Source organism: Perognathus longimembris, chromosome 2 (genome assembly GCF_023159225.1).
Source record: "Perognathus longimembris pacificus isolate PPM17 chromosome 2, ASM2315922v1, whole genome shotgun sequence".
Taxonomy (NCBI): Eukaryota; Metazoa; Chordata; class Mammalia; order Rodentia; family Heteromyidae; genus Perognathus; species Perognathus longimembris.
In genome coordinates this window covers 56,427,362-56,451,816 of record NC_063162.1, presented here as the reverse complement: position 1 = coordinate 56,451,816, position 24,455 = coordinate 56,427,362, and the positions used below count along the sequence as shown (strand labels likewise).

General features: G+C 35.2%; 1 protein-coding gene and 1 long non-coding RNA gene across 9 annotated transcripts in view; one reads left to right on the top strand and one right to left on the bottom strand.

Annotated features, from left to right (window-relative positions):
- Ccser2 (coiled-coil serine rich protein 2) overlaps positions 1 to 24,455 on the bottom strand; it is a 117,654-nt gene that overhangs the window by 18,458 nt on the left and 74,741 nt on the right. For all 8 annotated transcript variants that reach the window (XM_048339176.1, XM_048339175.1, XM_048339181.1 and 5 more), the window contains 4 exons: positions 22,295 to 22,490; positions 12,980 to 13,063; positions 11,505 to 11,591; positions 4,524 to 4,613 (listed from right to left, as the gene is read on the bottom strand). In XM_048339176.1, the coding sequence (XP_048195133.1) occupies positions 4,524 to 4,613; positions 11,505 to 11,591; positions 12,980 to 13,063; positions 22,295 to 22,490 (457 nt within the window). The remainder of the gene's footprint in view (positions 1 to 4,523; positions 4,614 to 11,504; positions 11,592 to 12,979; positions 13,064 to 22,294; positions 22,491 to 24,455) is intronic.
- LOC125346530 lies at positions 6,216 to 7,590 on the top strand. Its single transcript, XR_007209954.1, has 2 exons — positions 6,216 to 7,296; positions 7,512 to 7,590. It is a non-coding gene; the product is annotated as an uncharacterized LOC125346530 (long non-coding RNA).

Below are 24,455 nucleotides of genomic sequence, written 5' to 3'. Positions count from 1 at the left end.
TCCAGTTTTCTGGTGGTTAACTGGAGATAGAGTCTCACGGACTTTCCTGCATGGGCTGGCTTTGAATTGAGATCCTCAGATCTCAGCCTCCTGAGTACCTAGGATTGCAGGTGTGAGCCATGGGTACCTAGCATTATGTCATTTTATAAAGTATTATACTCCTTTTTTCATCAATACACTGAAAAAAAGCACTGAATTTTATCACATTTTATTGCTACTAAATTGAGTTGAACTTTTACATCCTTACTGAAACTAAGTTTTTTCAATAATCCCCCTCACCCTCAATTTTTTTAATACTAAAAGTATGTTTCCTTGGTGCTATAGTTTGAATATGAAATGTCCCTACATGCGCATGAGCTGAATGCTTGGTTCCCAGTGGTGATGCTATTGCAGGGGGAAAGGATGGGACTTGAAAGTTATACCTGGTCCCAGGTCCCTTCCTTTCTGCCTCCTGTTTGCCAAGGGACTCTCCTCTGTAACATCATCACAGCAGCAATGATGTTCTTCTACCAAAGGCACCTGGTGTCAAGCAACTATGGACTGAACCCACTGGAACTTTGAGTCAAAATAAACCTTTCCTTCTTGGAGTTGTTTCTGCTGGATATTTTTTTTTTTCTGTCACAGCAACAAAGAAACACAGAAAAATTTAGTATCACAATGGACTACCTCTACCATATAGTACAATTGTGGGCCCCTGCTTCTCTCTTAAGGAAGGAAGTCCCTCTGTGATCTGGTGTCAAGCATCTATCTGTCCCTTCCCAGAGGTCTGTGTTCTCTTTGTTCCTTCTTGTCACCTCACTAATTGCCGCCACTTAAAAGGGAAGAAAATCTACTTTCAGGTATAAAAGTTCTGTAGGTAAGCTGTACACTTGTACCTGTCACTTCTTAGTCTTTATATGTAGGAAAGTGAGGTTAATAGCAATTAGGCAGAGGCATACTGGAGATATTGGAAAGCACCAGGAGGTGCTTGTAGGACTTGTTATTCATGCTTATACTCCCTGTTTAACCCAGTGCTTGGTACAATGAGCATGAAGGTAATTGGTGACTGAGTGATAATTTGCCTTTTGTCCTTTCCTTTTTCATGCTTTGTTTTTTGCTCCTATATCTGTTGTCTATTTTCTAGCCATTAAAGGATAACCAGAAAACTGCCATTTTATTGCTCCACTGGAAGCCAGCCATTCTTTAGTTTTTTAAAAATGTATCTTACTGTTATTGTAGAGGTGATGTAGAGGGGTTACAGTTACATAAGTCAGGTGATGAATGCATTTCTTTTTGAACCATGTCACCCCTTCTCTCACTCTCTCCGTTTTTCCCTCCCATCCTCACCCACAAGTTGTATACTTCACTTTCCAGACAGTGTCTAGTGAGCAGTACTGCTGTATTTGTTCATCCTTTGTGCCACCTTTTCCATGCCCCACTGACCCTCACAAAGGCAAATAAGCTAACAAACAAGAAAAAAAAAAAGCAACAAAAGCAGCATTTTACAAGATGAATTCCAAGAAATGGAACAGAGATTGTGGTAGTGGCTTTTGTTGTCTTTTCCTTTGTCTTGTTTGTCAACCACTCTCTTTCCTCCAGTAATTCCTGACCGCCATGTCTGTCTACTAACTCCTAATGGCTGCCACAGGCCTTCAGACAATAACCCTTTCACCTCCATTCTTTTCCAACTCCCACTGCAGCCAAATTCTCTGTGTATGGAAGGAATTCAAAGGAAAATGGTTCCCTCATTAATCTGAGGTAGATTCTATAGTCAAGTGACTGAGATATTTCAATAAAACCTTTAAACTTCCCAAAATATTGTAAGAAAAGGAGAAAAACAGACTTAGATGATAAATTTTACCCTTGTCAAGGCTTAAATCAAAAATATTTTCCTTAAAATAAGATTGGAAATTTTTAATTTTTTTGCTAGTCCTGGGCTTGAACTAAGGGCCCGAGCACTATCCTTGGCTTCTTTTTGCTTAAGGCTAGTAGTACTCTACTACGTGAGCCACAATTCTACTTTCGGGTTTTTCTGTTTATGTGGTGCTAAGGAACCAAACCCAGGGCTTTATGCATGCTACCGCGAAGCCACATTCCCAGCCCAAGATTGGAAATTTTTAAACAAGCGTTTTATTGCTAAAATTATGGCCTAACAAATCAATTGTTGTCAAAGAATCAGGTTATATCCTTACACTTTCATATCATCAAAACTGTTTAAATATGGTTAAGCTCCTAGTAAAAAGGAAAATTTAGAGTTAAGTGTAATTACCTTCTTAAGAAAAGAATGTCTTTCTGATTATAGTACATGGCTTCTCACCTAATATATTTCAAATGAAGTTTAAAGAGCAGAAAAATTATTCAAAGAGAATAAACTCAATTTTTATTACTTTTGAGATTATTTTCTTAAATGCACAAAACTTAGTAAAACTTCTTATATAGTAATTCCTAGCTTAGAAAATGTAATTCCACACTACTTTGATCTCACATAAATTTCCATGATTTCCTTAAACATACATCTGAGACAAGAGTTATAGTTCATACTTGTAATTTCAGTATTCACTAGGCTCAGGCAGAAGGATCATGAGTTTAAGACCAGTCTGGGCTATATATATAGCAAGACTCTCTCAAAACAAACAACAAAAAACCCCTACATTTATGTTCCAGACATAATCATGTACTTAACTACTGCCCAACTGTACCTCTTTATCTCTTTGCTTTACTTTTCCTTGTGCCAAGGACATTTATCTATTCTAATTTGCAAAACCTCGTGTCTTCCAAGGCTCCTCGTTGTGGTTTTAGGACAAGGAACTCTGAGCTAGAAGTCAGGAATCCCAAGAGTACTATCCCAGCCTTATTTACTGTAGGAACTTTAGTAGGCCATTTACTATCCTTGGATTTTGTTAACTTATCTGAAAAATATAGGCATTTAAGCCAGGTAATTTCTTCACTAGCAGATAGCAGGGAAAGTTGAAACCTGGGTTTGTTAGGGGAATACCACTGGAGCACTGACCTTTGCTCCCAAGAGCAGGAACACTGCAAAGTGTAGTGGTATTGCTCTGTACCAGTTACTTTGTCTAATAAGGAGGACTGAAAATCCAGTTTTCAGAACAGTGAGATCAAGGGAGCCAGAGAGAATAACACAAAATATGAAGACTTCCATGAAGATGGTAAAAAGAGAATTTTTCATGTGAACAGGAATGTCAATCTACTTAAATAATATGGCCTGAACTCACAAACATCATGTGTAGAAACTGGAAAAATCTAGAAAAAACACGTTATTTATAAGGGCAAGATCTTTTCTTTGAAATGCTGCCAAACAGGTAAATTTTATATGCTTTGACATTAAGAAATGTTTTATTACTTCAATCTATTGCCTTTTGATTTTGAAAAAGCTGCCTTTCCTTTCTTCATCAAGCTCTTTATTTTTCCAATTACTTTCCCCATCTTCTGGACTTCAAATAATTTACAGCAGCTTATATCAATGATTAAATGACCAGGTTTAGCTCCCATTAAAAAGTGATTATCAGAGGAATCATTATTTCCTTCCTCAAGTGCATTTCCTTCCTCAAATCTCACTTTCACTTTAAAATCCTAATACCTAGGCTAAGAGATGATCAACCGACTTTGAGTAGATTGATTCTACCATCACACCTAAACAGCACACAAAAGGTAATTACTTATTAGATAGAAAGAAATAAAGTAACTATTTTATAAACTTTCAAGGCTTTTACTTATAGGTTCATTTTATGGTTGAACTGATTATACTAACCTTTTTGTTTCCCTAACTTTTCTTACTTGGACTCTGCAGTTAAATGCAAGGCAAAAGACTACTGGGACATGTCATGTCAGGCATTCTATTAGTAAGAAAAAAATGTTACTCTCCCCATACTATAGAATAATGATGACTGGTGGTCATATGATGACAATCTGAACTAAGTTCCAAGAAAACTCAAACTAAATAATGGAGAGGATATTTTTAGCCCTACATATGCTATGAGATATAAAATTAAAAACAACAACAAGGGATAAAGCTATTGTTTAGAAGAGACCATACCCGGACTGCCTAAACATAACCTTTACAAACTATTCCATGAATTAATATTTCCTAATGCTGTCAACATTTTTGTAAGTAGGTGTAATAGCAAAATGCATTTGGAAACTTTAACCAAAAAAAAAAGGAATGCTACTTCATGTCTCTTCAAAGTGTCATATGCTGCTGAATTGGGACAGCTGCATACTGGGCTTCTGTGGGGCAGGTAAAAACACTGTTCTCCTAAAAACATGCAGCGAGAGGAGTGGACACTCAAAGAACATGAGCTACAATGTGCAGATGGAAAAGCTAGTAAATGCACATTCGCGTATATAGAACACATGAGAAGCCTTAGAAAGCACACAAACACCTAGAAGACAAGGAAAAAAAAAACTTACCTAAGAAAAACAGTAGCCATGGCTAATTCAAAATTATTAGTGATTAGCTTAAAAGAGCAAAACAAAACATGACAATAGCAAATGATAAGAGAAGAAGCCAAGAGCATGTCACTTACAGGAGCTCTTTTCCAGGGTGTTTGGGTGTACTTATCAGCATATGTGCATTTTCCTTCTTTAGAGTTCTGATGACAGTTACAACGAGTTGCCTGAAAAAAACAACAACACAATTTTTATACTAATTTAATTCTGCACATACACACTGCAAGGTTAGAGGCTCTATCTAGGATTAAAAAACCAAATCAACATCAACAAAACCAAATATTGCCAATACATTTCTGGTTACTTTCTTTGTGTCTGTAGCAAACCTCAATGTCTGTTCAGTTGTCTACCATATTATTCAGGGTCTTGGTAAAAAATAACCTACTAAAAGTAGCATTCCAAGGAGACCAGATTGCTTTAATAAGTCTTCTAAACTGTCCATAAAACACACTGTATATGATTTTATATGTAAATGTATACAATACTATGTGTACAATAATTACAATATCACAATACATGTAATATTATATACAATATTGAACATTATTGTATTAAGTAGGATATATTAAGTAGGATATAAGTAAGGTATATAAAGAATACAACTATGAGATTTATATTATCTCTCTAAACTATTATGGTTCTATAATCACAGTTTCCTAAATGCATTTTTTGATGGGATTCTACTGAAATTAACTACTAACAGTTCATAGGTCAACTGAGTATTAAATACAAACAATACTAAGAGATCAGGTTACCTACACGTACAGTACTATGAAGCCTCCTGACCATCTCAGTTCAGTTTCTTGCTGAGTTCACAAACCTTTTTTGTTTCGTTTTCTGAGAAAAGGCCTCCTTATGTAGCTGAAGCAAGCCTCAAACTCTCAATCTTCCTGCCTCGATCTTCCAAAAACTGGGACTACAGGCCTATAAACTTATTACAAGCCTGGCTCTTATTTTTTTTTTTAACTCACATTTAATTAAGGACTTCTACATGGAACTTAAAGCACCATAAGATATATACTGATATATGCTGAGTGGTTTGGGACAAATCATTTAATAAAAGCTGCTATTTATCACATACTCAATAGGTACTAAATAGTTTACATATATAGTTAGCTTAATTATCACAAGCTTATGTAGTCAATGCTGTTCTTATTACCATCACTTACAAGAGCTTAGGAGAAATTATATAGCATTCCTCCAAACAAGCAAACAACAACAAAACAACACAGCTATGGATTTTCAAAGACAGGATGTTAATCAAGCTATGTCATGGTTTTCAGATGGCACTGCTCGCCAGTTTAACCTATGCTCCATCTTCATGTTTCCATAAAGAAATTCTATGCTAGCAAACTCACAAATTTATTCTGAGAATATCTAAATTAACTATTATCCAATTAATGTTCTTGGCACTATGAAAAAAAGACTATATAGCCAAATCTCTATAGTTTTCTGCTACATTCTCAGAGCACTGAGATTAGACCTTATATTGTCACTTTATTTTTCTTCAGTTTTCATGAAAATAAAGATAAAAGATGAAGACACTTTTACTCTTTTATTATATTCTTTTATTACTCTTTTATTCTTTTATTATACTCTTTTATTATATTCTTAGTTACTCTCATTTATCATAGAGTCTTCAAATTAAAAACAGAAATCTGACCTTCAAGGCAATGGATGAAGTAAAAACTAAAAAGTTCCCATTCTAGATGGTGTCCACTTAGGGACTGATTTGAACTAACAATAATAATGCTAAATTAATTATATATTTACTGAAATTGAAAGTTACTGAAATGTTGGATATCAAATATTGTTCCATGTGACTTATGTGCAATCTTCATATCAAATTATAGAGTATGTGTTGTCATCATTATCTTCATTTGACAGATAAGGCATCTGAAATACAGGGGACTAAAGTAACATATTCAGATTACTGCAGAAGATAAAAGGAGACACATGTTTCTTAATGTGGATCTAAGTTGAATTTCACAGATGTTTATTTTAACTGACTGGGTCATAGTCTTGCCTAAGTACCTGTACTTGTCCTTAAAAAGAATTACAAGTGTTTTCTGAATAATCTTAATAGTTTACATTAACTACTTGAAATAGTCCAAAGCCTCAACAACAATCAATAATCTAAGAATGAATACATCTTACATGTTGCTAAAGACACTTTCCCAGTACAGCATTTAGAAATACACTGGACTTTATGATGCTCAAAGAAGAGAAAAGCTAGATAAGGTCAAAGGAAGACAGATTGTACAGGCATTCAAATATAGGAATAAATGGAAGCATATTTTTAATAAAAAAAATGCACAGTAGACTAGAACTAGAAGGGGACATTGAAACCAACAAGAAAGACCTACACATTCCACATAAAGAAACATGGGTAATGGAATCTGCCTATGTCATTCAGCTGATTAAAACTGTTTTAAGTATTTTAGAGAGATAAACTTTAAATAGAAGGACAATTTAATTTTGATAATGCAAAAATTGCTATTACCTGTCTATACTTCCAAGGTTTTATATCCTTCAATTTTCTTGATTTGATCAAATGACTTTCTAGAGTTCCATAAGTAAACTTTAGACTATTGCACTCTTCCTAAATGACTTCATTTGTCAGTGTTGAGTATGGAACCCAGGGACTTATGCACACTGGGCAAGCATTCCAATACTAAGCTACAGCTACAGCTATAGCCCCTGGTTTTGTAACAAGGTTCTTGCTATGTAACCCACACTGTCCTCAACCTCACAATCCCACTGCCGCTGCTTCCAAAGTGCTGGAATTATAGGTGTGCAATGACATACTTGGCTCTGAATGACTTCTAATTCCTTAGTTTTAAAAGTGAGGTGAAGGGCTGGGAATATGGCCTAGCAAGAGAGCTCGCCTCGTATACATGAAGCCCTGGGTTCGATTCCCCAGCACCACATATATACAAAACGGCCAGAAGTGGCGCTGTGGCTCAAGTGGCAGAGTGCTAGCCTTGAGCAAAAAGGAAGCCAGGGACAGTGCTCAGGCCCTGAGTCCAAGCCCCAGGACTGGCCACAAAAAAAAAAAAAGTGAGGTGAAGTGGGAAGGAAGAAATTATAGTAAAGTATTTCTTTTACAGAGCATCATTGTTTCCAATCCTCTAAATTTAACTAAGAAAAATTATACTGACACTGTCTCTAGATTTCAATAACTGTGCTATGATGTAGACATAAAGTGACCCCGACATACTCATATACTGAAGGCTCAATCCTCAGCTAGTAGTGCTATTTTAGGGAAGCTGTAGGAGGAGGAAGTGGAATTTAACTCTCAAAGAAAGTAACTGACAGAATGCATGACCTTGGGAGCTATAGCTTGTCTTCACTTTCTTTCTGCCTGCTATGAAGTGGGTATTTTTGGCCACATGCTTCTACCACGATGTTATGGCAAAACAGGATTAATAGGGCCTAGGGCTATGGACTTACATCTCTGGATGTGGGAATAAAAATAAATATTTTCTACCTTAAGTTGTTTGTCAGAAAGTTTGTTACAGTGATGGAAGGTCTGACTAAGACAGACTTAAGTCTGACAGGAACTGACTGTAAGTTTCTTAAAATTCTTTTATGATAAGCCATAATGGTGCACCATTTAAAACTGAATTGGTATGACTATGATACCACTATGAACTGCAGCCTCTAGAGCAATCTACAGGAAAATCATGTATATCACAGATACTGGCAGGCCCTTTTGCAATAAACATAGGATTAATATAAGAAACAGTATATCGTCCAAATATGGAGAACTTCAGGTATGTAACTCTAAAGAGTAATACTCTCACTTACCTTGTATTTTTTTCTTTTGGGGGAAGTAACCTCTTACATACTTCTGAAATCTTTTTAAAATACATTTCAGCACAAGATGCTGCTCAGGATCACTGACTCATCTTTTAAACTAGTACTAACTTTAAAAAATTAAAGATTTTTATCTAAATGAAGCTTAAGAGACAGGTATAGCCACTACTATACAAAATACTAGATTGGATTCTAGTTATCTAATCAAATATATGGGACAGTTCTGTATTTCTGGAACAAGTGGAGAAGTCTGAATATGAACTAGAAACTAGAAAATACTATGGCATACTAAGTTGCTGAAAGATCATAATATTTTTGCAGGTATGAAAAGACCTAATTTTTTTAATGACAATAAAGCTGGGTGCCAGAAGCTCAGTTCAGGCCTTTAACAGTAGACATTCTGATGCCTGAGGTCCATAGGATTGTAGTTCAAAAGCGATCACTCGTAGAAAAGTTCATGAGACTCCAACTTCAAAATAGCAAGGAAAGGCTGGGAATATGGACTAGTGGCAAGAGTGCTTGCCTTGTATACATGAAGCCCTGGGTTTGATTCCCCAGTACCACATATATAGAAAATGGCCAGAAGTGGTGCTATTGCTCAAGTGACAGAGTGCTAGCCTTGAGCAAAAAGAAGCCAGGGACAGTGCTCAGGCCTTGAGTCAATGGCCAAAACAAAAAAAACTCCAAAATATCAAGGAAAAATCAGGGTGAGAAGCCTAGGTCAAGTGGGAGAGCATCAAACAAGAAAGCAAGCTAGCTAACTCAACATCCTAAATTCAAACCCCAGCACTAGGAGGAAAATAAGAAAAAGATGCATACTGATGTTAAAAATAACATTTTATCTAAATTCCATTACTTATTAATCACAAGTCAATATAAAGTGATATCTCCTAATTTTAAATTTATGATCCCATTTCTAATATTGTGATCTCCAACTTTTCTTTTAAAGTACTAAGAATTAAACTTGGTTCTTGTGCTAGGCCAGTAGTCTGCCACTCAGCTACATCCCCAGTACCCAACCTTTAGTTGTTTGTTCTACAGTATAAGCTCTGTGTCTCATGCTTCCTTTCATAATTTGTAGAAGTTTATCCTAAGCTAAGGGCCTGAATTTCTTGGAAGAATCTCTTCCTCAGCTGTCATATTTCCTCTTTACATGGGTATAGATCAGGGATACTATTTCTATACCCTAACAAAGAAAGAACAGTGGACAACCAAGATGATGCATCATCCTACTTAAAAGGACAGTCATCCTTAACTCATGGATATTTTTCAACATTACAATGGCTCATGTGGTTTCCTACAGCATAGTCTTGGACTGAGGAGCACTAGCAGAAATGGGCCTCAAATATCTTGTGCTCACCATGCTGCATCTTGAAGAATGAAAAGCCTCCAAAAGCTCCACCAACAGCTTCTCTCCATCAGCATCTTCTACTGCTTCTGTATTAACTCAATAACCTGTTTCATGTTTAGAAAGTGACAATGTTGGCCAGCTAGGGGCACAGGGAACCCTGTAGAAATGGCCAGTCTTAAGGACAGATACTAGCCCAATTAGAGGCTCACAGCTTTCCAGGACCTGATAAGAGACTGTGTGGGATGTGCAGTCAATGGTTGCCCATTCCTCTACAGAAGTATGTGGCATATTTATCAAGACATTAAAGATATGAATACTTTTCTGTATAAATAAAAACTTCCGGGCTGGGAATATGGCCTAGTGGCAAGAGTGCTTGCTTCGTATACATGAAGCCCTGGGTTCGATTCCCCAGTACCACATATATAGAAAACGGCCAGAAGTGGCGCTGTGGCTCAAGTGGCAGAGTGCTAACCTTGAACAAAAAGAAGCCAGGGATAGTGCTCAGGCCCTGAGTCCAAAGCCCAGGACTGGCAAAAATAAATAAATAAATAAACAAATAAATAAAAAAAATAAAAACTTTCCAGGATATAAAATACAAAGGGTCATTATTTTTTCTCCTTGTATGCCAGACAATAAACTTCTTGGCTCTATAATATATTTTTGTAAAAAATAAAGTCTATTCAATTTTCTGTTTTACTTCTTTCCTTTAAGGTTTGCTGGGTCCTTATGTTTAGCTTTGAAACATAAGTTTTCACATTAGGTTTTATTACTTTCTTTCTTAGTCTTGTATTTGGTAGGACCTCAGTTTGTAATATTAAGATGTCCTGTATTCAAACTCATAAATTTTCTTTGGGCTTTTAATCATCATAGTATAAAATCTGTCTATTCTATTTATTCATGAGTTGGATCTCTATACTCTGGTCTCTATCGCACTTAGTGCAATATGCTCTATCATTTATGTTCTTAGCGAGATTAATATTCCTAAGACCATGTTGCTTCGCTATATGAAGACACTTTTTGACTTCCAACAGATTTCCTTTTAACTGTTTTAACTTTTATGCATTATCTTCTTTCTATTCTGGCCTTTGATTTTTATTATTAAATACATCATAATTGAATTCAAGGTGTTTCCATTTGGGACTAAAATTTGAAACTACAACAATTATGAAATTATCAAGATTCAAACATGGCATTGAGGGATCATTCAACATGATCCATAGAGAATGAATTTTCTTGGAATCTCCTTCAATATGACACATTACCTAAATACCTACTGTCATTCTTCTCAGAGAAAATGTCTTACTCACAAAAAAGTTCCTAACAGCTATTATCTTAAAATATGTCTCAGGGACATTTAATTTACATCAGTAAATAAATAAATATAAATTGTTGAATTGAGTGTTTACAACAGAGGCCCACTAAAAATGTATGTACAACAAAGAATTTAAGAATTCAAATCCTTCATATTTAGGCTAAGTCACAGACATTTACCAGATCACATATAATGTAAGCATTATGTAATGATGTAACTTTGCACAGAAAATATATGGATGGATATATACATAAATAGACAGACAGACAGACAGACATTAGCATACACAGGTGCCAGTGGCTCCTGCCTATAATCCTAGCTACTCAGGAAGCTGACAGATTTGAGGACTAAGGTTCAAACTCAGCCAAGGCAGGAAAGTCCATGAGATTCTTCTCTCCAATCATCTACTCAAAAATTTCTGAAAGTGGAGCTGTGGCTCAAGTAGTAGGGAACTAGCTTTGAGCAAAAAAAGCTCAAGCCCTGAGTCTAAGCCGCAGGACTGGCACAAAAAAATAAAAAGCATACACTGGCATAGCATGAAAAACATCCATTTACATTTTTTACAACATTACTTACAAGCTGATTTTCTAATAGTTGAATTTTTTCATCCTTTTTCTTTATTTCTTCTTTAAGTTTTGTTATTTCATTTAATAAATCTTCATTCTGAAATATTAAAAAATTAAACTGAGTTACTTAAAATATTCTGAGAAATACTAAATCAATGAAAACCAGTAATGAATAAACTATTTGTCCATTTAAAGAGAAAGCCTTTTATTAAAAAAAAAAACAACTAAAATGTCATGCTCTAAAGCATGTGACATGTAAACAATGGACAGTAACAAAAAAGTAACAGCTAACACTCATGGAGCATTTGCTAGTTGTCAGAGACTAAGCATTTTTGAGTATTTAAGCATTTGATCCTGACTACACTGACGCATACATGCTGTTATCCCTTTTATTTATTTTTAATTTTGTTTTGTTTGGCCGTACTGAAGTTTGAACTCAAGTTTGGTAGGCTTGCACTTTACCACTGATCCATGCCTCCAACTTCTTATCCCTTTTATATATAAGAAAACTGAGATGTAGGCAACAGAGTAGAGAAGTAGCATACAAAACAGTAACTTTAGCTATGATGTCAAGGGATGTCCGTGAGTTATCTATGCAAGAAAACAAAAGACATAGTAATGAAAGGAAAAAGTATAATTAGGAGGAATTTTTTGGCTGGTTCAGAAATCAGCAAAAGGTTAATGTGCCTCAAGAATAAGAAGGAGATTCTTTTTTTCCATGAAAAGAATCCTGAGGAGTATGGCCTGAATTAAGGAGAAAACAAGTACATCAGTAAGATATGCTTGATACAATTAATTAATTGTATAAATAATACTGTCAAGTTAAGCATCAATCTGGCATATTTTCAAAGTCTAAATTATCATTACCTCATTTCTGTATTGCTGTGTCCTATATACAAAACACAGTAGCTTGTATCAGCAAAACAAAATTAGAGAGGGAGAACACATGCATATACACACATACATTCCAGAAAGGAAAATATGTGAGAAAATACTGATTAATTATATGTTCTGAGTGATAAAGTATGTCATCTCTTTCAGATATGCTAGGAACATAAGAATATTACAGTGTAACAAGAAATCAGAAATATTTACAAAGGTTTTAATATATTATCTAAATATCACAAACAATGGGAAGTTTTTGTAAATTGTTGCTGTACATACTGTAACTAGGAAAGATTACTTATTATATTAAAAAAACCCCAACAAAATGGGATTTAAGGGCTGGGTGCAGTGGTTGATGCCCATGATTTCAGCTACTTTAGAGGCAAAGACTAGGAAGATACTGGTTCAAAGCCAGCTGGGGCTAAAAAGGGATATTTTTAACATAACAAAATAGAAAAGATTAGGGGCAAATCTGATTATTTCTCCAACCAGTAAAATTCTAGTTTTTAATGTTTTTATTACTCAAAGTCATAGATGCCATTGATTTGTTATTTTAGCAATAAGAATTCTGAGTTCTGTAGCATGTCTACATATTCATACCTTATACATCTGATCCCCATCTTCTGGCTCAGGACTGGATGGCAATGAGAGCTGAACATCATGCACTGAACCACTTCCATCATGCTGTTAGAAGAGAGAGAGAGAAGAAAATACAAGATTAATATAACAACTCTGTAGACATTCACTTTAACTTGAATTCACCCCAAATCAACCACTAGCTAGCATGTCAAAGGAAAAATAAGAGGTAAGATTTCAGAAATCATTTTTCTTCTCTGCACTAGTAGAAAGAAATGTAGAAGAAAAAGAGAGCTAGCCAAGAGTAATCTGTGGAATAAATAAGACATCCGATGAATACATAAAGCAGAGAATCATTAAATGTTTTAAAACTGGAAAAGAAATACAGGAATTTCCTAAAGAATTACAAGAGTGGATTATCTCCACTAAGGAAAATTAAAATAAGTCAATTGAATTTACTTTGGTTTACAAATATTTTAAGTATAAAGAAGTTAGAAATTACAAATATTAAATATGTCAACAAGGCTTGGCCACAAAGATCACTTGATTTAAAATACTAGATACATGAGGTTAGCTGTGTACATAATACACAACTCCATTTATACTAAAACACAGAAAATGAATCTATGGTGCTAGATTTCAGAAGAATAAGAGTCATGGCTGACTCTGGGATGGGACATTAGAGGACCTCACAAGAATCAGGAAATGTTCTATATCTTAACTACTATGGTTTAGTATGTGTGTACATATATATAGTATACTATATATAGTATATATGTATAATATGAATGTATAGTATATGTACAGTATGCTACAGATTCAGTATAATATCAATGAAGGTTACAATTGATACACCTTATGGAGTTTATTGAAGGTATGGGGTAATCACTAAAGGTGAAAAGCTAAACACTTTTTCTTTAAACATGATAAAGAAAACAAGATAATAATATTAAGTTCTAATTTTTGCTAGGCTTGTAAATAAGAAACCAGTGATTTCTTACACAATAAGAAATGACTCAGGGCTGGGAATGTGGCTTAGTGGTAGAGTGCTTACCTAGCATGCATGAAGCCCTGGGTTCAATTCCCCAGTACCATTTACACAGAAAAAGCCAGAAGTAGGCACTATGGCTCAAGTGGTAAAGTGCTAGCCTTGAGCAGAAAGAAGCGAGGGACAGTGCTCAGACTCTGAGTCTAAGCCCTAGGACTGGCAAAAAAAAAAAAAAAAAAAGAAATGACTCAATGATTCAGACAAACAACATTAAGAAAGATGAACCACTACCAAATCCGCCTGAGATGGTGAGGGATTGAATTGCTGATGAAGGCAGCAAAACTGCAATACCTCTGAACCAGCCACTTTCAAATAGTACTACAATCACAATCTACCCAAGTCATACTTGTTCTGAAACTTCATACCATGCATGGATAGTAACTTTCATTCAGGTAGGTCAGTCAGTATTTGGGTAGAAGAATTTAGGTTATTTATTGTACTACGTATCTTCTGAATCAGAATCTCTAAGGATGAGACCTAATTAAGCTTTTGAAAAGCTCAATCAAATACTGACTATACAGTAAAGACTAATCAGTTGCTAAATTTCTAGTATGAACAATGACATTTATTAGTGATATCATACAGATATTTTAAGACTTGAGCCAAGAATATGGGCAACATCCTAATGAACAGCAAATGTTCTCAAAATATTTTTATTTTTAAAAAGGAGGTAGGGAGAAGGAGGGGAGAGAAATTTTACAAGACTCACCTCAATGAAAAGTTTAACCATCATTACTAATGATGACATGTAAATAAAGGACCACTCATATACACAAGTATGTTTAAAAAAAGGACTGAAAATTATTTGCAAATATCTAAATATTTTCCTGCTCACTGCAAAGCAGGAACTCAAAAGACTAGGAACAAATGCAAGCACATATAGTTTTACAATCGATGTGGGTGCAGTTGTGAGAAATGTACAGCAGGCAAAGAAAAATAAAATAACAGTTTTTAGGGTGAGAAAAAAGAGGAGGCCAGCTAAAACCACTGAGACTACAAACTCGAAATCACAAAAGAGATGCCACTAACTTGTATGTAAATCCATGAATTTATCCCTGAGCAGAACTTCCTTACATTTGGTTCAAAATAGCTTATCAAAGGCTGAAAAATAGAATAATAAACTAACCATCCAGTGTCTGGTGTATACTCAGAATAGATCAGAGAGCAGGGTAGAAGCTTTGAAAACAGAACTGACATTAAAACCACAATCCAAAGTTGGCTACTTAGAACTTGGGAGTCTGACTTCAACGAGATTATTTGCCCACTTTAAAAAGAATAAAATCAATATTCCCTAAAGGATTTAAATAAGATAATTAGTCTCATAATATAATGTTCAAATAGCTATGACACAGTCCAAAATTATTCATATTGACAAGGAAAAAACAATCTCAACTCACACAGATACCAGTATAAAAGCAGCTAACAACTTAGGGATAACTAGAGGAAATATTAATAAAGCTATCAACAACAACAAAAAACTTCTGAAAGTAGGGTAAACTCAAAGTGAATAGAATAAAATGTTTCATCAAAGAATCAGAATATATAAACCAAAAATAATTGGAACTTTTAGGAGTGAGCAAATTAATGAATAAAAATTTTAAATGTAACTTGAAGGGCCAAATATCAGCATAGCAGAAAACAATTAATGGAAAATGATCCAAGCTAAGGGTAAACAGTTTGTCCAGATTGTGAAAAACTTTGGGTCAATCCTCAATATGGGGAGAGGGAGAAATGATCTAATTTGAATATGGAAGGGAAAAAAAAAAAGAAAAGCATCTCTCCAATCAAGAATCCATGGGGACAAATACAAAAATCTAACATTCTTGTGATTAAAGTGATAGAAGAAAGAATATTGGGTAGAAAAAAAATGTTCAAGAAGAACCTACCTACTTGAGAAACTCAATTTACAAGAACTGAAAACACAGACTATGCTCTCTGAACATAGCAAATCTGATAAGAAACAGGGTAACCCCATTTGAATAATATGTTGTATAGATCAGATATATGATTTGAGTCATTCATGGGTCTAAAAAAAATAAATCACAAATAAACAAGACAATCTTTGAACTGAAGAAAAATGAAGACACCAAGCACCAAATTTTACAGAATTAAACACAGTGTGTAGAAGGAAATCTATGGCATAAAATGTTCATGTTAATATAAAGTTGTCAATTCAGTAAGGGGAACAAAATATATTTAGAACAAGTAGGAGGAAGAAAATTATAATGAACAAAAATTAACAAAAGAAAGAAAAAGATCAATGAAACAAAAACATGTTCTTTAGAAACTGCTAAAATGTCTTGCAAAAAGGAAGGAACAAATCAAGACCCATATCAGAAATGTCAACAGGAATATCATTAAAGATGTCTCAGATATTGAGAGTAAATAAAGCAATAATACTATGAAAAACTCTACAAATTTCATAAATTATACAAAATGAAAAAATTGTTCAAACCCAATACATTCTTAAAACTCATCAAGATGAAAAAGATAATCATGTAAATCCATAATTATCAATGAAATTCAATTCACAGCATAAAATCTTCCATGAAAGGAATATCTTGGGCCAGATGTTTCACTGGCAAATTCCTTCTGAATTTAAAGCTCTATAAAACTCTTAAAAGAAATAGAGGGCTAGGAATATGGCCTAGTGGCAAGAGTGCTTTCCTTGCATACATGAAGCCCTGGGTTCGATTCCTCAGCACCACATATATAGAAAAGGCCAGAAGTGGCACTGTGGCTCAAGTGGCAGAGTACTAGCCTTGCACAAAAAGAAGCCAGGGACAGTGCTCAGGCCCTGAGTCCAAGGACTGGCAAAAAAAAAAGAAAAAGAAATAGAAATCACACTATTTCACTACAAGATTTGCTCTGAAACTCTAGCAATCATGAGAATGTTGTTGTCAAGGACTTGGATCAAAGGAATAGAAAAAGTCCAGATATAATCTCACATGCTGTGGCTAAAGACAAAACTACAAACACATGTGGTTTTTCATGCTTCAAATTATATATCCCAAAGAACATTTACTAAGCAGAGATGAGCACTGTGCTAAACACTCCACACAAAAACTCCACATAAAATACACAGAATACAGGCAGTTGCTGATGGATCATATCTGTAGTAGTAACTACATAGGAAGTTGGGATTAAAAAGTCTGAAGTTCCAGGCCATCCCAGGCAGAAAAGCCAATGACACTACCTCAGTGGAACAAACTGGATACAAAGACAGGTGTCTTTCATCCCAGCTATAGTAGGAAGTATAAAATAGGTAGACTGATGTATAGCATGCATCTGGGGCAGGAAACAAGACCCTATCTCAAAACTAACAAATGCAAAATGGGACTAGAGGAACGGCTCAGTGATAGAATGTCTGTCTAGCAAGTAAGCACAAGGCTGAGTTCAAATGCCAGAATAATAATGACAATGATGATGATGACGACGACCACAACAACAATAGAACACATCAACTGGAGAAAACATAAGCAAAGCATAAGCAATTAATAGTTAACTGACTGTCCGGTATTGTGGGCTGCTTTACTAGGTGAAGTGTAGGCAACTTCTATGAGGTTTAGTTAGGACATTTGAATTTTAAGTGCAATTAGAATACCATTAGCATTTTAACAAAATAAATAAGGCTTTTTTGTTTGGTTTGTTTGGAGTTTTTTGCAGTGCCTAGAGTTGAACACAGGGCCATGACCTTAGTATTAAGCAAGAGTTCTACTACTGAGTAACATCCTCAAAATTTATCAGCATTTTATTAAATATGGAATAAGCCCCTTCTTAAAGAACTTCTGTCAGCAATTGATCTTCTAGTTTCCTTTTCTTAGCATAAATGGTACATTTGGGGCACGAATACTATATAATTCTTCCACATATTAGTTTGTTGAAAGACCTGATGCTCCATCTTACCCAGGTGGTTCTTCCATGAGTGTGCAAAAACTGGGGTCGGCCTATGAGTTCTAGAGCAGCTGCAATGGACATGGATACTTGAAGTGATTAACAACATCTGGCAACACTGACCAATCCCTGCTAACAAGCATCATCAGTGATGTCAACAAAGCTGCCTTGTGTTCAGAAATGCTACAACACAATCACAAGGGGCATGCTAGGAAAAGCAACAGAGGGAGAAGTAAATTTTAAATGGTTTTTCAAAAATAATAAAACAATACATGAATGAACATTACCACTGCACATAATCTAGAATGTGCATTAAGAACAAACTTTATGTAATATTGTAGTCACCTATGCAATTTAGAATGTAAGGATCCAAGCTACATTTGTGAGGACTTAAAAAATGGAACCAAACAAACCTGGTTTTCAATGAATGTTTCAGGGATGACAGCTTGGTTTTAGAACAAGTGAAAAACCAATCCACTGAGCATTCAAAAATAGACTAAAATGTTGTTATATATGAAAAAAAAACCTCATAATATTCTAAGTAAACAGTGCCTACAATCCTAAAAGTTTAATTTGAAAAAATCTGAATCTGGATAATCCTTTTTATGGGCTTTTTATCTTCCTTCCAAGCGTTGCAAGAGCTCGGGGCTGGGTCAGAGCAAAGGAGGGTAACAAGGATGTTCACATGTGGGCATAAACCAGGAAATGGTGCCAATTAGTGTGAGGAGGCTTCCACTATGGTGAGGTACTGGAGCTCATAGCCTGAGTGGTATGAAGAAGATGGGTGGCCATGCATTAGTTCATCATCTCAGTGGGTTAAGGAGGGTGCTGTGAAACACACAGAGCCCAGCAAAGCTATCAAACCTTGTGGGCGGAAAATGGCAAGCACACAGAAAGGGTGACTGGCACAGTAAGAAATTCTTTATACCAGGAGAATTGGTTAAATAAATAAGATTAAATTGATTAAATACTAAGAATAATGAAAACCAGTTTTCTCATTGTCAAAAGGGGATATACATATGGGAAAAGTAGAAAGGGTATGTATTGTTGAAATAAACTAGAATTGAACATATGAATATGAAATCATAGTATCAATACATAAACACAGAAATAGTCACAATATGTATATAAAATACCCACAAATGTATGTATGTACAAGCAAAAGTACATAGACAACAGCAACAAAAACTTTGATACTAGAGTTTAGATACTGAGTTTGACAAATTCAGACAAGCCATTTGTGCTTTCTAAACTAAAGCAATAAACCAATACTTTATTTTCTTAGATACAAAATTTAAATTATAGGATAAAGTAAGTTCAATGCTATGCCCATCAGAATCCTGACAGTTTTTCACACGATTCAACAAAATGATTCCAAGATTTCACAAAAATATCAAAGAACAAAGGATACACAGGAGGGAATGCTGAGGGACAGAGAGGGGAGGGAAGAGGAAAATATGTAAGTTAAAATAACATTTGAAGAAGAGCAAAGAACCATGATGATAAAATACTAAGCAGCAGTTAAACTGTAGAATTTGGAACTGGGATAGTATCATACACAGACATCTGGTTTTTTGTTCTTTAAAAATGCAAGCATTCAGCTGGGAATATGGCCTAGTGATAAGAGTGCTTGCCTCATAAAAATGCAAGCATCCACTGCTTGGTTACCAGTGAAGAAAGAATAGACTCAATAGTTTTTGTCCTGAACCCAGTGACAATCTAGATGGAAACAAAATTTGTTCTCTAACTCATACTTAACATATACCAAAATCAATCCCAAGGTACCTGATATTTAACTATGAGGACCAAAGAAACTCTTGTTTTTAAGAAATAGGAGAATGTATTTTCATGATCACAAAGCAAGAAATGATTCTTGCTAAATAAGTATTTCTAAAAGAACCATAAAAAAATTCAACATTAGGATTTAAAATTCCTGTTCATCAAAGGATACTAAATTTTCACAGAGTTGAAGAAAATGTTTGCAATACTTATAAACAAAGTACTCACATTGATAATATACAAAGACAACTAAATCTCACACAATGACACAATGAAGAAACAAAATTCAACAAATATTCAAGGTTATTCAGCTTTATTAGTAACAGGAAAAATGCAAATTAAAACCAAAATTAACCATTTTTCTATCCACATGACAAAAATGAAGAAGTTAGATATCAAGTCTGCACAGATGTGGGACAATGGGAAATAGTGTTTACTACTCAATCGGAGTGAAAAAGACAAAACTGTGGAAAACAGTTTGGCATTTATAGAGGAGAATGTTTCTGTGCCTTGTGACTAAGAAATTCCACTTCTAATTATATACTCCAGAGTGGCTCTTTCATATGTGTACCAGAAAAATGTTCTTAGCAACAGTATTTGTCAGAGAAAGAAAAACTGGAAACAAAATAAGCAGTAAGTAAAATGGAAAGAAATGGTATGGTTAATCTGTAGAATGGAACAACAAAAGAGAAATGAAAATAAACAAAATAAAGCTAAACATAAACATAGCTGAGTCTTTAAAAACATGGGAAGTCATAGAGAAATGCCTATCATTTCACTTATTCAAAGAGACAAAACAAAATATTCCTATAACTATAAACATAGATTATAAAACTAAAAGAAAATCATAGACACTAAAGGAAAGAAAGCACTGCAATCAGGAGTAGCACATAGGGAAGCTAGTTAATGTCTCATTACTTAACCCGGACGGATAGTACAAAGCTGTTTATTATTTATGCTACCAAACTTTTATGCTGTCTATATTATTTTCATACAAAATTCATGTGCTTTTTTTTTGTCCTGAGTGATGAGAGAAAAATGTGGTAGTCATAGAAGAGTATAAGCGTCTTGGCTTTTCTACATTCTCTGCCACCAGCAGTCATTCAGTAACTCTTTAACTCAGAGCACTTATACAGGATACCACTGTTTTCAATATTCTCTTCATCTATGTGCATACATATGTGCACCTCTCTCTCTCTCTCTCTCTCTCCCCCCACGTACACATTCCAAAGGTGTACAGATTCCAAAGGCTAAACAAGAAATGAAAAAATCCTAAACAAGTGAGACAATTTAGCCAAGTAACAGAATGTTTGCGCTCACAGTTATCTATTTTTTTTTTTTTTGGCCAGTCCTGGGGCTTGGACTCAGTGCCTGAGCACTGTCCCTGGCTTCTTTTTGCTCTAGCACTTTGCCACTTGGGCCACAGCGCCACTTCTGGCCATTTTCTGCATATGTGGTGCTGGGGAATTGAACCCAGGGCCTCATGTATACAAGGCAAGCACTCTTGCCACTAGGCCATATCCCCAGCCCCACAGTTATCTTATTTAAGCTAACCTTAGCTAAGCAGATACATGAATCTAATTTGATGGCCACCAGAAATTCTAAGGTGAAGTTTCTGCTCAAATATATGAACTAAAACATGCAACTCTGAGCAAGGTGACCTGGAAAGAAAACTGACCAGAGAATTCACAGTGTCCTTTATCAACTATAGCTTTAAGTTTGGGCTACTAAATAAAATATAAATGTAGATTTAGAACCAAATACAAAGGTAGCCACAATTCAACATTAATATCTTATTAAGGTGCTGAGTACCTGACCTCATCTGAAAATGTTAAATGCTTAAACAAAGAGTATTCTTGAATCACAAACCAAGTTCTACTAGAGAGTCCAACCCATGATTTTAGATAAAGAATGTCACTACTATCAGCTGAGATCTTCTCAAAAGATTAAACTTGAAGGTCTAGGACAAAAATTAAACTATATGACTCTTTAAGAACAAACTGCTTTTATTTCTTAACTGAAATTATAGTATCAACTAATGACCCCAGAATGCCCAGCATTTCTGGTTCTAGGTGGCTACAATTTCTCATTCTCTCCACAGACCTACAAGGTAGGTATTATAAAACTGAAGAAGTGAAACAAAAAGAATGGTTTATCAAATATCCAACAGCTTATAAATGTTGATGCTGTGTTTTGAGTTCAGACCATCATAGAAAACTTTTTTCTTTTTTTTTTTTTTTTTTTTTTTGGCCAGTCCTAGGGCTTGAACTCAGTACCTCAGCACTGCCCTGGCTTCCTTTTTGCTCAAGGTTAGCACTCTACCACTTGAGCCATAGTGCCACTTCTGGCTTTTTCTATTTTTGTGGGGCTGAGGAATCGAATCCAGGGCTTTATGCATGCTAGGCAAGCACTCTACCGCTAAGCCACATTCCCAGCCCAAAACTCACATTTTTTAATTTCTCTCCAAAAGGGTTTTTACTGACACTATGTACAGGCATAATTTCTTTACACATCTAAGCAGATAGTAGAAACCCAAACAACTTAATGTTGAAGAGAAGGAAGTTGATCCCTTTTACAGCTCAGTACATTCGAACTGGAAATGTTTGCCATGCACTCACCTGATGCAGCAGACGCTTCAGTTTCAGTAATTGAGTTTTCACAGCCGTGCAGTCTTGGACCATGTGTCTAAGGGTCATCTCGTCCAGTATCACTGTGTTTTCTGGCACATCTACAAACATCTTCTGGGACTGAAAAAAAGGGGTCCCTCCATAGCTTTCAAAGTGACCCAAAGGAGATTCTCTATAAGGAGAGCCTCTAGAATGGCAGGAAAAAAAGATGGAGAGAAAGATACATAACTTCAGAAAAAAAAATAAATTATTTCAGCAGTCTACAAATAATTTACCATGATCATAAAGTTTCTGAATTACACTTACTTCTGACACTGAATGGAAAACATTACACTGGAAAACATAATTAACACTAAGTGTCATTAAAATGATTGTCTGCATCACTTCTATCCTGCCTTTCTGTGTATTTTACAGAAATGGCTGAATAAAACTTCTTTCTTAAGAACCAGAATAAAGGCCAAACATTCTGATAAGGCCTTAGCTAAAAAAATTATATATAGTCAACTTTTTCCATACTGTCTGTTTGCTCTTCAGCTTTTGACACTGCTCTGTATCTTAATTTCCACTCTGTTTTCAGCCCTATAAACTATGCTGCCTACACTAATTCCTTAGCCATCCACATCAGTTCCCAGTTTGGACACACCTCTGGACTACCATTGCCTAAATAAGCCTTAGCAATCATTGAGACAGATGAACTATTATTCTTTTGTTTTTAAACTGATGATAAACCATCTTTACCAATAAAAATTAAACAGGTTTTTACCAAAGTCTGGACCAAGATGCATTACACATTGATGGACATATTAAACTCCCTTCTGTACAATTATTTGAGGTTAATAATAGTAATAATAAATATTCGCTATCACCAATATTATTTAACACTGTTCTGGAAGTACAGCCAATAAAATCAATTAGAAAAAAAAAGGATGCACACAGAGAGCCCTTGTTTTTACCCAATTAAACTGAATCCTAGCAGGCTATGATAGTGCATACTTGTAATCCCAGCACTCAGGAGGCTAAGACTGTAAGATCATGAGTCTTGAGGGCAGCCTAGACTATACAGTTTCAAAACTGGAAGGGAGGGGAGGAGGGGAGAGGAAATTCTCATTCTCTGCTGGTAAGAATATCATACCAAATCCTGCAAAGGAGATCTATTTGAGTAGTTTGCATATTCCTTTTATCTTTTCAAAGCTTTTTGTGTGTGTTTGCCAGTCCTGGGGCTTGAATTCAGGGCCTCGGTGCTATCCTTGAGGGGGATTTTTTTGCTAAAGAACAGTGCTTTATCACTTGAACTACAGCTCCCCTTCTGACTTTCTGAGTAGTTAATTGGAGATAAGAGTCTCACAGACTTTCCTGCCCAGGCTGGCCTTGAACCTTGATCCTCAGATCTCAGCCTCCTAGGTTTACACACATGAGACATTGGTACCAGGCAATCTTTCAGAGTTTTTGAGATAAGAAAAGAATTATGAGCCAGAGGGATAAAGAGGAAGAAGAGGAAGGAGGAAATAACTTGATGAATCAATGACCAGAAACTTCCCAAATTTTGTTTAAAAAATAACATACCCAAGAAATTCAACAATCTCCAATTAAAAGCCAAATGAAAGACCCACCTATACACATCAAAATTTCCCTTTCAAAATACAAAAATACAAAATACAAAAAAAAAATCCCTGAGGATTCTTATGCAGCAAGAAAAAAATGACTCATCATGTGGAAGTAATGTTTGGCAAAATTTGGGCTAATTTCTCATCAGAAAGCAAGACTGAATGTTACAAGAGAGATTATCAATTAAGCATTCTGAATCTGGCAAAATTACCTTCAAAATAAGAAGAAACTAAGAGAGGTAATAAAAAATGTGAGAATTTGCTACTAGCAGATCTTCCTTAAAGACAGTGAACATCTCCACTACCTCATCTTCAAATAAGAGATGATCGAACAACTTTAACAGAAGATTAGGAAACACTACACACCAACAAGTTAAAAAAGCCATGTATAGAATTCCACAAAGATTAAACTAGTAATCAAAAAAACTTGCCACAAAGAAAAGCCCAGGTCCAAACCAAAGTTAGCAAAAATATTTCACAAACCTCCCAAAAATAAAAGAAGAAAACTTATTATAATTCATTATATACAGTTTAGACACCAAAATTTC